Here is a 15,896-nt window from a genome sequence, read left to right as displayed (position 1 = left end):
TTATTTTTCCAATATTTTTTTTTCTTTTGCTATTTATTATATTTCGAATCGAACGCGATTATTCCTTTGATATTTCGTCAATTTTCTGTAGGTTTTCCGTAAAACAATAAACGTTCTCTTAACCTTGTACATTCGAAGTAATTCTAATTTCTTGGCTGGTAAGGCAAGAATATTAACGAAGTTAAGTTTAAACGAGAATGGCTATGCAGTACGTGCTTTGTCTTTTATGGAACGTTTATAAAGTAGAAACGATTGCCTTTGTAATTTATAATTAGATATAGAAGGAACTTTTAACCATTTCGTTTTTCAGTAATTGTCTTTAATTTTATACTCTTGGATGAATACTAAAAATCGATATTATTTCAATCGTTAATATTACCACTTAATTATCATAATGCTTCTATTCATTTGGTTTAATATTTCGTAAATTAAATGCTGACAAAATCACATTTGAATAATGTTACATATTGATATTTTATTATAATTAATGATAATACATAATTATTGACAGATTTATTTAAAATATTATTGAAAAAATATTTAAAAACAATGACCCCCAATAAATCAGCCTTATATATATATATAATCATTATCATTATTATAATTATTGAAATTTAGTTGGAATTAAATGATTCCATCTCTCAATGTTATCGTTAAACTTTTACATTTTATGGGTAATAGAGGGAAAGGGGGAGAGACAGAGAGAGAGAGAGAGAATCGTTGAAATTGGGCCGTATTCCGATAGGTATTGCGGTCCTGCGGTTTTCGTCCATAGGGAAAACTATTTTGTCGTCAGTGGTTAGAGAGGAACGAAGACCGTTTCATCCTCCATTTTCTTCCCTTCCTCATCGTTTACTGCATCCAAACCTCTTCTGCTTCCATTCCTCTTAACCTCTCTTCTCTTATTTGTATACGTATAGATCTTGAAAGTAACTCGTTTATCTCATTTATCTCGAAATCTACGTTTGCTCTCCGTTTAACCAGTGGTTTATGTTCTCAACTTGAATTAGATAGGATTTCTCCTTAGTCCAGTACGCGTTTTATCCAAATTACATGTTCAGAGAATTTATTATGTATTTAAAATTATATTACTACTTCAATTATACGATTTTGTTATTCATTTTATTATTTATTTTCTATATGTCAGATAATTGATATTTTTTTCTTTTTTTTTTTCATTTGTCGAGAATTATTTTGTATGATAGAGAAACGGAGTTAGATTTTTGTCTACTAAAAGTTCATTTTAAAACGTTACAAGGAAAAATTGTACTATCTATACAAAAATAGCAATATCTTTTTTTTTTTTTACATAAAAATGCATAGAATACACTGGTACTATTTCTGAATTTAAATATATTATATATGCATTTTATATTGTTAGAGAGAGAGAGAGAGAGAGAGAGAGAGTGGAAGAGAATGAAATTTTAATGAATCAGCTTTTATATCTTGTCATTTTTTCATCGAATATTCGTCCAGATATAGACGCATTTTTATACGAAGACGACTTCTGTATACACGAAGTATATCGCAGTAGTAAAACTCCCATTATCGTCGGTACTCCACTGAGAAGCTTAAAGCACTCTCGTCGTTCCCCAATATGCACAGATATTTCCTGTTTTTTTTTTTCACGTAATAATATGGCAGCAGAACATTATTCGACCTTCGTTCTTCTCATTTTTTTCATATATTATATTTTTCGACATTTATGCGTTCGATTTTTGACAATCTTTAATAATTTACAATAAAACAAAAAATATATTTATAATTATTACCCCTTGATAATAGGCAATCGATTCGTACGCGTGTGTAATACAAAAAAGCCTACGCACAGGGGCTCCGAAAAACTGTTTTATCGACGTACAGCAGTTATAGACAGTAATATTATCAACAATATTGAATTATTCATAATAAATGTTTTATTTCTTTTTATTAATATCATAATCGCGACATTTCGTAATTTACAAAGAGAACAGTAGACAATCTCCTTGTTTATTACTTCAACAATAAAATCCTCATATATATTTCTTTATTCGAAAAATTGAAAGAGCACGTAGGGGTAGACTTTTTATCTTTCGGACAAGACAAATTTAACATCTTGGCGGTGATCCAATTCAAAAGTCAAGTAGTAGATTGCAACGAAGTTCGATTGTGGGGACTAAATGTAATATGTACTAGATTTTTCTTGAGAAGTTGTTGGTAATTTCTCGTTTAAAATCGTTGAAGATAACTTGCCATGCGATCCCCTCTTTTTTCGATTCGTTCAGGTTCTTCCTAGCTGATTCTGACAAATGGTTTGGCGAGGATAAGAGAGCGAAAGAGAGAGAGAGAGAGAGAGAGAGAGAGAGAGAGAGAGAGAGAGAGATGAGAAATAAATCAAATTTCCTCTCTTGAAAAATCTCGAAATGTTTTTTTTTCAAAACGATTTATCGATAAGTTTTCTATCGAATTCTTACGAAAATATCTCGTTCAATTTATTTTTTTCATTAGGTTGAATGGGAAAAAACATTATTATTACCATTTCTAATTTGATCATTTGAAGTGTTTAGAAATTAGACTGATTTCACGGAAACGGGATTATATCTTCATATACTATCTAACGACTACGACAAAGCAAACACGTTCTAATGCTCTGCCATTTAACCCTTACCATAGAGTTCTCGTTCAATCTGTCGTTCCTTTAGGAATCGAACTTGTGAAACTGTGTGAACGTATATATGTTACATTCTCTTCGTCTAACTGTGGTTCATTCTGGTGAATGTTGGTTGTGTTCCGGAGTAGAGAACTGGTTTCACATATACAGTAAGATCCTTTGTCGCTTAATCGAAATCCAATAGAGGTGGTAGTACCTGAACAACGGAACGAAACCTCTCTAGATATAGTTCTACTCAATTTCGTCTTATCCTTTCTCACATTTTTTATATATCTATCTTTTTCTTATTCTTCTTTTTTTTTTATTTTTATCCCCTTTCTCATAGCTAGTTTTTTGTCACCTCTGACTCGATGAAAAATGTTGTTCTTTTTATTTATTCACACAGTAAATATTTGATCAAATGTATGTTTGTATTTAAATTTGTTACCCATGGAGATAGGCATCACTCTATACACCGTTTAAAATAATGATTGCCGCCAACACCATTTATCAGCAAGCAACTTTTTTTTCTTTTTTTTTTATTCTTTAAGGGTATACACATTCATACTATATACACGCGTATAATAAAAGATTGCTTATCTATAAGAGCAAAGTAAATGTGTAATATTATAATAAAATATCAATTAATATATCAAAAATGTTGATTGATTTTTATTTATATTGAATAAAAAAAATGTATTAATGTTCTATATCCAAATATAAATGAAATCGTATATATTTTGGTTTAATTTTTTTTTTCCCAAGAAAAATACAAATATTATATAATTTTTTTTCCTCACATATAATGAATCTTTTTTTTTTTTGCGGGTGTAGAGGGGAAGGAAAGAAGACAAATTGATCTCTATCTAATTTCTTTTCTTTCGATATAATAGAGATCTACCACAAAATAACATTTCTATTTCTTTCTTTTTATTTTTCTTTTTATATTGTCCACCCTTTATGGCAGGAAACTACGCGAACGTTTTCTCAAAGTTCCTTTTTTTGCTAAGCAAAAGAAAAAGAAGAAGAAGAAGAAGAAGAAGAAAAAAACGAAGGGAAAAAAGATGATGAGAAAAGAAGAGGACGTGTCTTTCTTCTTAGAAATTCATAGCATCTCCGGAAATTAAATCCGACGATGAGCTCACGAAACACTCACTTTTTTATCTCCCTTTCTTTTCTTTTATAAACCATGCGGAAAAAAGTAAGTTTATTGTTTCCTTTATCATATGTTTTGTCTAAATTTTTATTATTTTCATCACATCATCAGTATTATTATTATTATTATCTTATTCTGTTATTAATTATCTGCGAGTAATATAACCTCGAGTAAGAAAAAGATGATTTCTAAAAAATTAATGAATTTTATTTCCCTATTTTCAATATTATAGAATAGTAAAATTCCTAATTTTTTTTTTATTTTCCTGTTTCTTTTTTCTACGGAAAAAATAAAAAAAAAATAAAATATAAACTAGATAGCAATATATATATATATATATATATACATATCTCGTATACACGTATAACATAAATCAAAGTTCTTGGATCGTTTAAAAATAAGCGTAATATCTTTTATCGTGGGTGGAAAAAGAAAAGGAAAAAAGAAACAAAATTCGGTATTTCAGTCTCGCGATGATGATTTATTGCAACTTGTCGATCCCGTTCAAGATGTACCGTTTTAATCATCGCAGTGATATCCTCCAGTTTAATGCGTATAAATAAACGCGAAAAAAAATTTCTTTACACGTATCTATCTACTACGTAAAATGTGTTGCTTATTATTTTACGCTTTCAATCCTATATATGAGATGATATATATATATATATATATCATACATTCGATTATGTTCCATTCTTCTATAGATTATAAAGTTGTCGCAAAAATTTCGTGTATTATTTTTCCTAGTACCGAATAAGGTCAGCATATGGTTGTGACATGAAAGAAGTATTCTTTGTGTAAGCACCTGCGACCAACGTGTTTCGTTATACACACCCTTGTCTCGCCAGATGTTCATCTTAAAAACGTAATGCATGTTTATCATAATTTCATGAAAAACAGAACCAAATTTTACAGTAACAATTAATTGAAAAGGAACAAGTGTTTTTGAAATTAATAAAAAAAGAATGTTGTTACTATCTGTTGAAATAATCGAAATTAAATTCAAATAAATCGAGATATACTTTTTAGATTTTAATAAATTTAATTGCTCAACTATAATAAAATTGTTTTATTAATCTGTAAAAAGCTTTTATAATTTATAATTAATAGTTTTTCATATAATTTTGTTTAAAAATTTGCATAATACCCCTTTGTAAATTGTTAATATTAAATGGAAATAAATCGAGATGCTTTGAAAAACGTATACATACTAAATTTAGGTACTCAATTATAATTAGATTACCTTTACGCGTTTGCTTTCGAGCATCAACGATAAACTTAGGTGAACGTCGAGGTAGATATTGCAAGCGCCAGGAAATCCTGTAAAGGTTGCTTGCACTTACTATATTTAATGCCTATGGTGATTGTACCGCGATAGCTCTTATACTTCCTCCTATTATGCAAATCGCCGATAACAATACGTTGTAAACCTAACTGCTACACTTTCAACAAACCTTTTACCTATTTGTGTGTGCTGGTCTAATGCATTATTATTTAGCCTTTTATCTAAAATGTTTTTAAGGAAAATTCTTATCATTTATTTTTTATTTTTTTTATTATCATATTGTATAATATATTATGATCATTCTGATTTATTATGCTATTGTGTTGAACTTTTATGATTTTTTATTTTCAGTTATTTTTAATATAATATGTACAATAATTCGATCAAAATATATGAAACAATAGAATTTTCAAAATCATGCTTCTTCATAGATTACAATTTGACGATCATGCTACATAATAATGATTAATACGATCGTTAGAGTCGATATTTGCATTTTGTCTTTGGAATTTGTTATAACTTTGTCGATAACATAGTTATAGCTGTTTGGTATGTTGTCCATTGTGCAAACGATATAATTGGCATTGCAATAAATTACAAGCATGCATGGTTGGCATGCATTCTTGGTATGGAAAATTAATTGGACAAAACAAACGATGCGAAATTACGCGTGTGTTCAACGCTGGAATTTTAACTAAGAAAAATTATTGAGAGAAAGATTGTTGCACATTTAAAAAAAGTTTTTTTTTTTAGTTTTTGTTATGTGTTTTTATAATTAATATAATATGTATAAATATAATCATATATTTTTTTTTAGACTCCTACATATAGGCAACCTCTTCTTACACACCCGTAAGAATGGGTTGCATACTCAAAAGGGTAGAAAACAGTTGTTTCCTGATAGATGGCGTTGGCGATCAATATTTTTAGATATGTATGAAGCGATGCCTATCTTAAGGGGCAAACATTTAAATACACTTATAAATCAACATAATTAACACAAGTTTCTTGTCGATAATAAAACGATTGTAATTGAACAAGTTCGATACTAATAGTTATCCTAAATTAGCTTTCGATCGATAGAATGAAACAAAGTATCGAAAGTAGAGAATATTTTATAGAATAACCCTCCTCGAATTTATTTCATTCTTTCTCTCTTTTCTCTTTTTCTCTTTGCCTTTAGAAAACGAATTCATTCATTGAACTGAACTCGATCGGTTACCCATTGACTTATAAAGTCCTTTTAATCATGACATTGATTGCTTGGCGGTGGTTTTTCTCCCTTTTTTCACAAATGCACGGAGACTTGATCTTTACCGAGTAATTTTATTTTATTGTGAATGAATTGATACGATCTTTGAAATAAATAGAAGAATAAATTAATATTAAAAAAGAAGAAGAAGAAGAAGAAGAAAATAATGCTGGAAAATATTACAAATTCTTTCGCGTAAGAGAAATTTTTCTACAAACAAGTTGAATATTAAAAAACCAAAAAAAAAAGAACAACCTTTTTATAAATTTTCAATCTCTTGCTCAAAAATATCATATAATTTTTTCGCGTTAGAAATATTCAATTGTCAACAAACCAATTGAATATTATAAAACAAATCTTTTATTTTTTTATTATATCAAAATACGAATATTTTTTTAATCACAGCAGCAATCGAACGATTTTACAAGCAATAATAAAAAAAAAAAACAACCGAATGAAATAGAATGAGATAGTCAAGATGACCAATAAAAAAAAAAGAAAAAACGAGAAATAAAAAGATAAAAGAAGGAGGAAATAATTTGATCAGAATGGCAATAAAGTTTTTGCGGACGAACGAATATGTAGCTTGTTAACTATTGATGATGCTCTTGGGCATTTTTTACGTGGTGCCTTTTACAACAACGTAGTTGCCTCGCGTTCGGGGTTTGCTACACTGTGTGTGTGTGTGTGTGTGTGGGTTGGTAGGTGGAAGTTGCATAAGGTTAATTAATCGAGCACTTTTATACAGTTTCTCTTATTGTTAGAGAGGGTACGATATACTTTGGAGGGCTACAAAATGTCGAAGGGCGGTCAACGATTACTCAACTTTCCTTCTTTATTTCTTTCATTGTTTCTCTCTCTCTCTCTCTCTCTCTCTCTCTCTCTCTCTCTTTTCATTTCCGTTTCATTTCCCTTTCCCTTTTTCTCTCCATCTCTCTCGTCTCTTTTTTACCCTGTCGATTTGTGGCTCGTTTCATTCTAATTAAAGTGATATTCACTTGGACACGTCGTCGATCGACTACCATAGTTAGAATGTCCGATAAAAGGTAGATGCCATGCTTCCCACGAGATATTCTCATGTATTTTCAATACCTACTAAAACCTACATCCATCCCCCCCCCCCTTTCCTCCTATCCTAAAAACCTCGTTCGATTTTCTTGAAAATCGATAACAGTTCTCTTCTATCTACAAACAATGTGTCCTAAATTCTATCGATATTTTCAATATTTATCTTTTCCTATATACGAATTACTACGTTAATATCACTTTTTCGATTGTATTAATAATCATATATTTATTATGTATTTACCTATGTCCCACATATATCTTTTCATATGCTAATATTTTACATTACATTTATTTATTTTGGAATTAAATTAATTAATAATTCATTTCTATGTTTTTTTTTTTTCTTTTCTCTTTTTACGTACCCTTCGTTTACTTCGAATATTTTCCAATTGTCTTGCGGTAGCTTCGCCGATGCTTTGCGAGCCCCACAATTCTGCACCGACTCTTGCATAAGTGAAGGTCATCGAGCCGATCGGTAGAAAATATGTTAAGATCATAAAGATTACGTTGTATCTGCGAAAATAATATGATTAATATAATAAATATATGAATGAGAGAATCGATTAACAATTATTATGTTTTATTTATTAGCGGTATATTGGTGCGTGTGGAATATATCGATTATATAATAATAATATAATACATTATTTTTTTGTATCGTATTGGGTGGACGTAAATTGATTGGAAAATTTGTTTGTTCTAAGACAAAATCAATTAGCTCGTTATATAGAACTACAAAAATGAGCGTACGATTGGAAAGCAAATTATGATGAAAAATACGCGAATTGAGAGATGATTGAATGAATTAGGAGAGAGAGAGAGAAAGACAGTGTGCATGAGAGCAGGTTGCTTTTAACGGTGTCGAAAGTGAGATATAATATTACTACTCTTGGTTGACGATCTGACGAACATGATTAATCGTTTGCCATGACTCGTTAATCATTTTAATTAAGACGCGGGATAGAGAAGTCAAATAAACTTATGAGAATTTCAATTGGAATAACATTAAACTCGGCTTTTATCATTTTTCATATATCATTTTACACGATTGAGAATTTCAATTAAATATATTATTTTATTTTAATTTTATTTCTTTTTTTTTATTTATTTTTTCTCCTTCGTCCATAAAAGTTAAATGTTTAAAGAGATCTTAGTTATCCTTTTAAATGTAGATAAATCGTTTCCTGTAATCCTACGAAGCTGAGATCGTAAAACTGTAAGATTGTTAAAGTCCGTTCGGATAATCGCTAAATATAAATAAATGGACTCTTTCGTTAAAAGCAGATCATACTATTGCATTTATTTAATCGTTTAATATCTTTACTTCATTTGGATATAAAATTTAGTACGGATAGAAAATAAAATTTACAGATATAACAAATATATCGTTTAAATAAAAACATCGATTATATAAAATATCAGTTCGTTAGTTAAGTTGATTTTATTCATTAGCAATTGTTATTATTTACATTCATAGCAATGTTATTATTATTATTATATTTGAATTATTTATCTGATTGTTTGATTAAGACTATACTCGAAGTTCCGGTATATTGTGATAAATCGCTATTTGGTTGAACGATTGAATGGTGGTTATTTGTGCGTGTATCCGATCTTGCATATCAGAGATTCCAAAGTAATCTCGCTGGAGATAATTCGATGATACATTTTGAATAAGACTGAGAAATTATATTAAATTGAATAGGAAATATTATTAAAATATAAATTAAATAAAGGTGAAATAAAACGATTTCGTTTGATACTTGTACACACACGCGCGCAATATTAATATATAATGAAATTTATCAAATAATTTTCTTTCATCTTTTTGTATAAAATTTTTTAATAAATTAAATTGTTAATATATTAAACATTTATTTCTTAATATTCAGCTATGATTTTTGTATTTGAAGATTAAAATAATCGAAACTAGATGTTAGAATTTACAAAGAAATTGGATTTCAATTTAGATTGTTGGACTATACGAATGTGATCACAAGTGGGATTTCTTAGACGTAACGGAGTTTATAACTAGTTTCTCTAACTCAGGAAATCCATCGTTTTGTCGGATTAGAGGTAGAATCACGTTTTCCTTTGTAAAGGCTGTCATCATGATTCTGTTAAATAGACCTTATGAAATTCATTATTTATTGCTTGTTATCATTAACAATAATTAAAAGTATTTTTAATACAATATGCCGTTTGAAACGTTCAACATTATTTTATTCAATTATATTCTATGGCTTTATAACAAGCAATATATTAAATTTTCCAACCCCTGCAGATATGCAACACATTTTTACACGCGAGTAAAGAGGTGTTGCCTATCCGTAGGGGCAAGGAAACCGACGTTTTTTTACCCGGATATTTATAAAATTATAATAATTTATATAATTTAATTTAATTCTAATAAAATGTGAGAGATAATTTTTTTGGAACTAGAGTAAGGTCAAATAATTAAATTTGATATATTAATTATATCATATTAAACATATTTAACGATGAGCATCTATTTGGAACGATCTCAAAGGAAATATTTCTTTGAATTTTCAATGAAATGTTTCAGCAAGTAGTCTTTACTATGTTCTTATTCGAAATAATTAATACACTATGATATTTTGATACGTTTGATGTTTAATTAAAATTTCAATCAATATTTATACATCTTACACGTATATGTATATCTTACATTTAAATTTTTTACGAAAATTTAACACCTCCTGTCACATATTTTTGCGTTTCCATTTAGTTTCGGTAAAAAAATTTGTTATAAAGTAATACTCGTGCGTTTAAAGTGAGGAGAATATGGTCGACCGATGATGGAACGTTGAAATTATTCGCTCGATTAAAACATCCCACGTGTGTTGTCTTCAAGTTAGCCGATAATCTTTGGCGTTAATGAAATCGCGATAAGTTAATTACGTGTAACCTAAATGTGTTACAAACTAACCATGGAAAAAAGGTACGTCGAGAAAGTTAGAAGGGGGACTGAATGCATAAGTAAATAACTTTTCATCGTTAAAAAAGAAAATTATTAAAATTGAAGAAAGAAAATAAAATCAAATTCATCTAAAACGTAATTAAAACAAAAGATTATACAAAAATATTCATAGGAAAGTAATTAAAAGAAAATGAAAAAATTCGATTATAATAATTAATAATATTAATGATAATAAAAGCAGATTAAAACAATGTGAAGAAAAAAAAAAAAAAAAGAGAGAGAGAGAAAGAAAAATAGACAAAGAAAAGAAAGATTTATAGACATTATGGTGTTCCATCAACGCTTGTATGCGATGGTGTGTATATAGGTGATAGGAATTTTATGATAAAGCTGCTGACCGGCAGGTTGAGTCATTTAAGAGTCATAAACTAGTCACGCTGGTAATATCTTTGTGAACCTGACGAGCATGCGAACAGCTTTTCTTTTATGTTCATCGAGAAGAGAAAGGGAATAGGTACTTTCAAGTTCCCTTTACCAACAATTTTTCCTATTTAAACGTCCGAATTTTCCCACTAAAATCAAACGCCTGTTTTACACTCATATAGAACATTTTTTTATTCTTACCTTCTTTTTTCTTTCATTTTCACATCCCTTTTTTTTTTTTATCGTGATTATAACACGAAACGCATGAAAACGTTCCCATTAGATTTTTACACCTTTGTATTCTCGTCTTCTCGTTTTTTTTCCTAATCAATGTTCTGATTACATTCTTTTTTTCATCTTATTTGTTATCATGAAAATTGAAAAGAATGATTCTCACCTGAAGCATAAGCTTTTTTAATATTGTACTTTTAAAATTATAAAATTGTTACAAACTGTTGACTCGAATGTGTTCATTTTTTCCCCTAGGAAAATATATGCGAAAGGGGTTTCTTTTTCGTATGAATTTGTTGTTAAGTTTGTTGTACACGGATAATTAATATTCCGAAAAATTGGTTTGTTTTTTTTTTTTGTTTAATTCTTTAAATAATCATAAGCTTTCTGAACAAAGACAAAGGGCAGGGAAAATACGCGTGCCTTTAACGTGGTTCGTTGATGGAAATCGTTAAAGGGTCAGTCAGTATGTGGAGTTGACATTAAAGCCTTTTGCCATTTAACTCAAACTGTTCTATACGAGGTTCCTGCGTTGTTATAATACGATGAACTTTCACACAAAACTTGTCGTGTTTAGTTCAGTTTCTCTCTCTCTTCCTCTCTCTCTCTCTCTTATTCTCATTTTTAGTTTCTCAAATTTCACGCGATTATGATTCGATGATGCTTAAAGAAAATGAAAAAGTAAAAGGAATCGTAGATTTGAATAAACATTTCGTTGAAAGAATTATTAAAGACTTTATGATTTGAATTATTCATTTTGTTTAATAATCTGTCTTGTTTTAACATTAGACAAAAGTAAATTACGTGACGTATTCGTATATTTCGTTTATCGATTTTCCGATTGTAAGGTAAACGTAAATGTGTTAGAAATGATTTCTGATTGACTATACTTACAGATATTCCTGAAAGCTAAGACCATCGTCATCTCTGTTAGGCCAATCGCTGTAACATATTACTCGTACTTCACCATTAGCGAAATTTTGTGTGTAGGTGGTGTTAAAGAGTAGCATTGGAAAGGAAAGAATTGCACCGACGATCCAAATGACTACAGCAACACAGAGAGTTGCTCTACGACCCATTCTTGGTCTCAATGGATTCACTATGGCCATAAACCTGTTGGAAAAGAACGATTAGGTTAGACAAATTTAACAAATTTAACTAATTTTACGATTGGTCTACATCATCATTTTATACACATTTAAATATGTTCTAAAATTTTAATCATATTAAAATAATACGAATTATAAATTAGTTTATATATACTTATGGTTACAAATATTCTATAGAGAAGATAAAAATATTTTCAAATATAATTTTTCTGTTTCAAATTAAAATATTGATTCGTGATATATATATATAAATATGTATAAAATACATATCGAATGATACGAAATTGGAAAAAAAAAAAAATAGAAAGGATAGCAATCAAAGTAGAAAGTTCTATAAGACGGAGAGACAATAAAAAGATGAATCGGCTTTTATCATCTAGGAAACACGCGGAATACGAAAAGTTATACGTTGACATCACTGTGCCAAGAGATTTTACAAGATGCAAAACTCGTAAAATTTACGGACGATGAGCACGTTGCATTACGATAATAGATCGGTTTTTAAGCTACGGTTGAATCAACACAAAACGAAAATAAAAGAAAAAGGAATAGGAAAGAATGAATATTCTTCAAATTTTATATCTTTGTCTCGACAAAAAGGTTTTCATAATTTTCTCTTTTTCTTGTTTATTAAATTGAGATAAATTTTTGTTATATATTAGATTTATCAATTATTATTTTTTTTAAATACGTTTTTATATTATATTATATTGAAATTGTTCGTAAGAGAGAGAGAGAGAGAGAGAAAATTTTATTGAAACGAAATTTGGATTAAAATACGTGAAAATAAGATGATTTCGTTGGATCGTTTCGATATCGTAAAGAAGAGAAAAATCGAAAATCGAAAATCCTTCTTCAGATATTTCTCCTTTTCTATACTTTACGCCTCGAGGAAAATAGGAAAAACGATGTGGAAGTGAGAGATAGAAAAAAAAAGAGAGAAAGAGAGAAAGAGAGAGATAGCTTTCCTAGGAGTGCTCTCGTTGTACGAGAAACGTGGAATTGCTCTGGTGTCCGAACGTTGAATTGCAGTAATAAAACGGAGATGGGTAGTTGCGAGATCCATTTTCTAATATCTACCTGGGGGCGGTTCATTCGATTTACTGGACGAATGGAACGTATTAAAATGTTCCATAAGTTTTTATAATAATTATTATCACTATTATCGTTATTATTCCTATAAACTTTGACAACAGATATTTAAAAAAAAGAAAAAGAAAAGAAAAGAATCTGATCCGCTTTTCAGAAATTTAAAATCTTTCTTTTTATTCACATTTCTTTTTTTCTTTTTTTTTTTTACGAATGTTCTATCCTTTTCAAAATTATAATCAATGTAATATATATTAAATATTAAGAGTAAAGTAAATAATAATAATTTGTATAATTTTTAATATATCATAGAAAAATGAAATAATGTGAAAATGTTTGAATTGAGAACTATTGATTAAAGTGTATATACGTGTAATTATTGTTATATTGTTCTATAAATTGTAGTCAAACACTAAGAGAACAGTTAATGGTCGAAGATTGAAAGGGAGTTAATTACGATGGACTTAGATAAATGATCAAATACAAAGGCAAAGCCTAATGATTTACAGGATGACCAAGCTAAATTATGCTGGAACATCATTGTGTAAACCTAATAGACAATGCTCGGATATTTGAGCGAACTAATGGGCACAAGTTTGGTTTACTAGTTTCCTTCTCTCTCTCTCTGTCTGTCTGTTTCTCTCACTCTCTCTCTCTCTCTGACTTTATCATAATATCCTGGAGAATATTCATTAACCATATGTTCTATACCAAATGTATGAGATTGCATTACGATTATTATTCAGTTTGTTAAAATGAATAACTATCGAAGGGAACAAGATTCGACACTAGTCGAATTGTTGATTCACGTTGTAACACGAATCGAATTTCCATAGCTTTCTATGTTTGTTTACAAAAGAATTTAAGAGAATTACACCTAACGTCTATTATCAAATCATGATCTATCTTTAAACAAATTTTGAATATTAAATTTAAAAGAAAGTTTTTCGAAATATTTTTCTTACGTGTAACATTTAAAATAATCTGCATCTGAATGAACAATTGTTATTTCAATAAATTGTAAAATGTTGATTAAAGAAAAATGAAATGAAATCATTGAAATACGTTTGAATAATTCAGTTTCAATTCGATGCAAATTAAATGAATCGTATCGTTTAAATGTGAATATAAATAGATATTGTAAAAGATGGTACACAACTGATAAGAATAGATAGAAGTATTCGATGTGAAATAAATATTCAAATGGAGATAAATTCGATAGGAATCAAACGATTATTCACGACAAAATGCAAATCCTCTTCTAAATCTCTCGACAAGTAATGTATCATTAAGCCAGACTATAATATAGACTTGTATGATTCGATTGATTTTCAAAATCCAATTTGATGCTATGCACTTTAGTCAGTGTTTATGTAATATTCAGTAATGAGTAATGCAATCAGTTATTCTAGAATTTACGTATGTACTTGTAACATTTAAATATCGGTAAGATCGATCAATAAATGTTTTGTAATCCAACGATTTTCATTTAACGATTGAATGAAAATTTTGATTTCCTGACGCCTGTAAGTAGGCAACATTGTATTATATATTTGTAAAACGTGTTGCCTATCTACAGGGGCTAAAACATTTCAAAGTTGATATAATAATATTAAACGAAGAATGATCATATATTTATATGTAACAGTATTCGTACATGAAAGCTAAACAAAAAAAAAGTAAGGAAAAATGTAATTAATATGAAATTTTACTTCCGTCGAAATAGACATTATGTGTTAGTAAAATAAAAATAACGTTAAATCAGAAGAATTCTGTCAGGAGCATGAATAGAACACGAGAAAAATGCTTCGACATTTGTGAAATGTCGTGAACAGAGTTTTCACCAATGTTCAACTTTTCCCGAAATGACGTACGTTCAATGATTGATTGAGAAAAAATGTTAAGAAGATATTTTTCGTTATCTCGAATGAGTTTCCTTTCGATATTTGTGGTTTTACAAAGATGATAAATAGAGAGAGAACGTTTTCTTGTTTTTTTTTTCTTTGTTTATTTTCATTTTTATCGATGTAAAACGTATCGATGAGATCGCATAGGCGGTAACGATGATTCTCGCAAAATAATCCTTTCGTTTTCCTTTTTTTTTGTTTTCGTTATACAACAGTGATAATGACTTTCCTGCTATGGAAGAATTCGATTTAATCGTTCGGGGTTAATGAATGATTCTTTCTCTCATTCTCCTCCTCTCTTTTTTCTCTGTTCAATTCACAAAGACAACAACGGGGAGGTTCATCGTGTTTTAGTTTAATAGGTGAAACGAGTGGAGTTGCTTGTTGATGCTCTTATGACCTCATTCGACGTTTTCATTACCGAAAAAATATATATATATATATATATATATATATATACATACATATTTATTTCTTTTTTATTGTGTGCTGCCCCTCCGATAACCCTTGCCCTTCTTAGCTACACAGTTAACAGGTGACCTACTTTCGATTATGAGTTTATTCATACTTTTGTTTTTTTCTCCGAACATTTAAGTTACGTTTTACGCTTGGAATATTATTACACAAAAGTGACGTTTATCAAACAAAAATGTAAAAACCTGTGTTTGTAAGTAGATTTATAATATATCTTCTATAAACATTTATATTGAAGCACATTCTTTTTCTCTTCATAAAAATAATAATACAGATAATAAAAGTTGTAAGCTTTCAACTCGAGGATTGGTTATTTTTTTTTTTTTTTTTTT

At 29.0% G+C, this 15,896-nt stretch overlaps 1 protein-coding gene across 2 annotated transcripts in view; it reads right to left on the bottom strand.

Annotated features, from left to right (window-relative positions):
* The window catches only part of LOC106789940 (tachykinin-like peptides receptor 99D), a 28,871-nt gene that overhangs the window by 3,211 nt on the left and 9,764 nt on the right, over positions 1–15,896 (bottom strand). For both annotated transcript variants that reach the window (XM_014754515.1, XM_014754516.1), the window contains exons 2-3: positions 11,880–12,098; positions 7,753–7,903 (exon numbers count right to left, since the gene is read on the bottom strand). In XM_014754515.1, the coding sequence (XP_014610001.1) occupies positions 7,753–7,903; positions 11,880–12,098 (370 nt within the window). The remainder of the gene's footprint in view (positions 1–7,752; positions 7,904–11,879; positions 12,099–15,896) is intronic.

The sequence above is a fragment of the Polistes canadensis genome, unplaced genomic scaffold (genome assembly GCF_001313835.1).
Source record: "Polistes canadensis isolate GaletaPanama2010 unplaced genomic scaffold, ASM131383v1 scaffold_208, whole genome shotgun sequence".
Classification (NCBI taxonomy): Eukaryota; Metazoa; Arthropoda; class Insecta; order Hymenoptera; family Vespidae; genus Polistes; species Polistes canadensis.
This window is presented reverse-complemented; position numbering and strand designations above follow the sequence as displayed.